Below are 254 nucleotides of genomic sequence, written 5' to 3'. Positions count from 1 at the left end.
GGGTGGGGAGGGGGTCTTAGAAGGAAGGTGTGGAAGCCCACGCGGCGCCAAGGGACAGACCAAGCGGTCTTGGATAATAGTCACGACTTTACCCTCTGTCCCCCAGCCATCTTTTAGGACTCTCTTCGCGTGCCGTTGTCTGGGTTTTCGCCGGAGCCCCACGCCCATCCTCCTCTGAGTCCTGGAAAAAAGGGGTGGCTACCCCCGCCCTGCAACGTCCCGGAAAATGGGGAGCAAGGCCCTGCCGGCGCCCA

The 254-nt window shown here is 62.2% G+C and overlaps 1 protein-coding gene across 3 annotated transcripts in view; it reads left to right on the top strand.

Annotated features, from left to right (window-relative positions):
* OSR2 (odd-skipped related transciption factor 2) overlaps positions 1-254 on the top strand; it is a 7641-nt gene that overhangs the window by 4138 nt on the left and 3249 nt on the right. For all 3 annotated transcript variants that reach the window (XM_010863536.1, XM_010863534.1, XM_010863535.1), the window contains exon 2: positions 107-249. In XM_010863536.1, the coding sequence (XP_010861838.1) occupies positions 227-249 (23 nt within the window). In that variant the 5' untranslated portion in view covers positions 107-226. The remainder of the gene's footprint in view (positions 1-106; positions 250-254) is intronic.

Source organism: Bison bison, unplaced genomic scaffold (assembly GCF_000754665.1).
Source record: "Bison bison bison isolate TAMUID 2011002044 unplaced genomic scaffold, Bison_UMD1.0 scf7180017864491, whole genome shotgun sequence".
Classification (NCBI taxonomy): Eukaryota; Metazoa; Chordata; class Mammalia; order Artiodactyla; family Bovidae; genus Bison; species Bison bison.
This window is presented reverse-complemented; position numbering and strand designations above follow the sequence as displayed.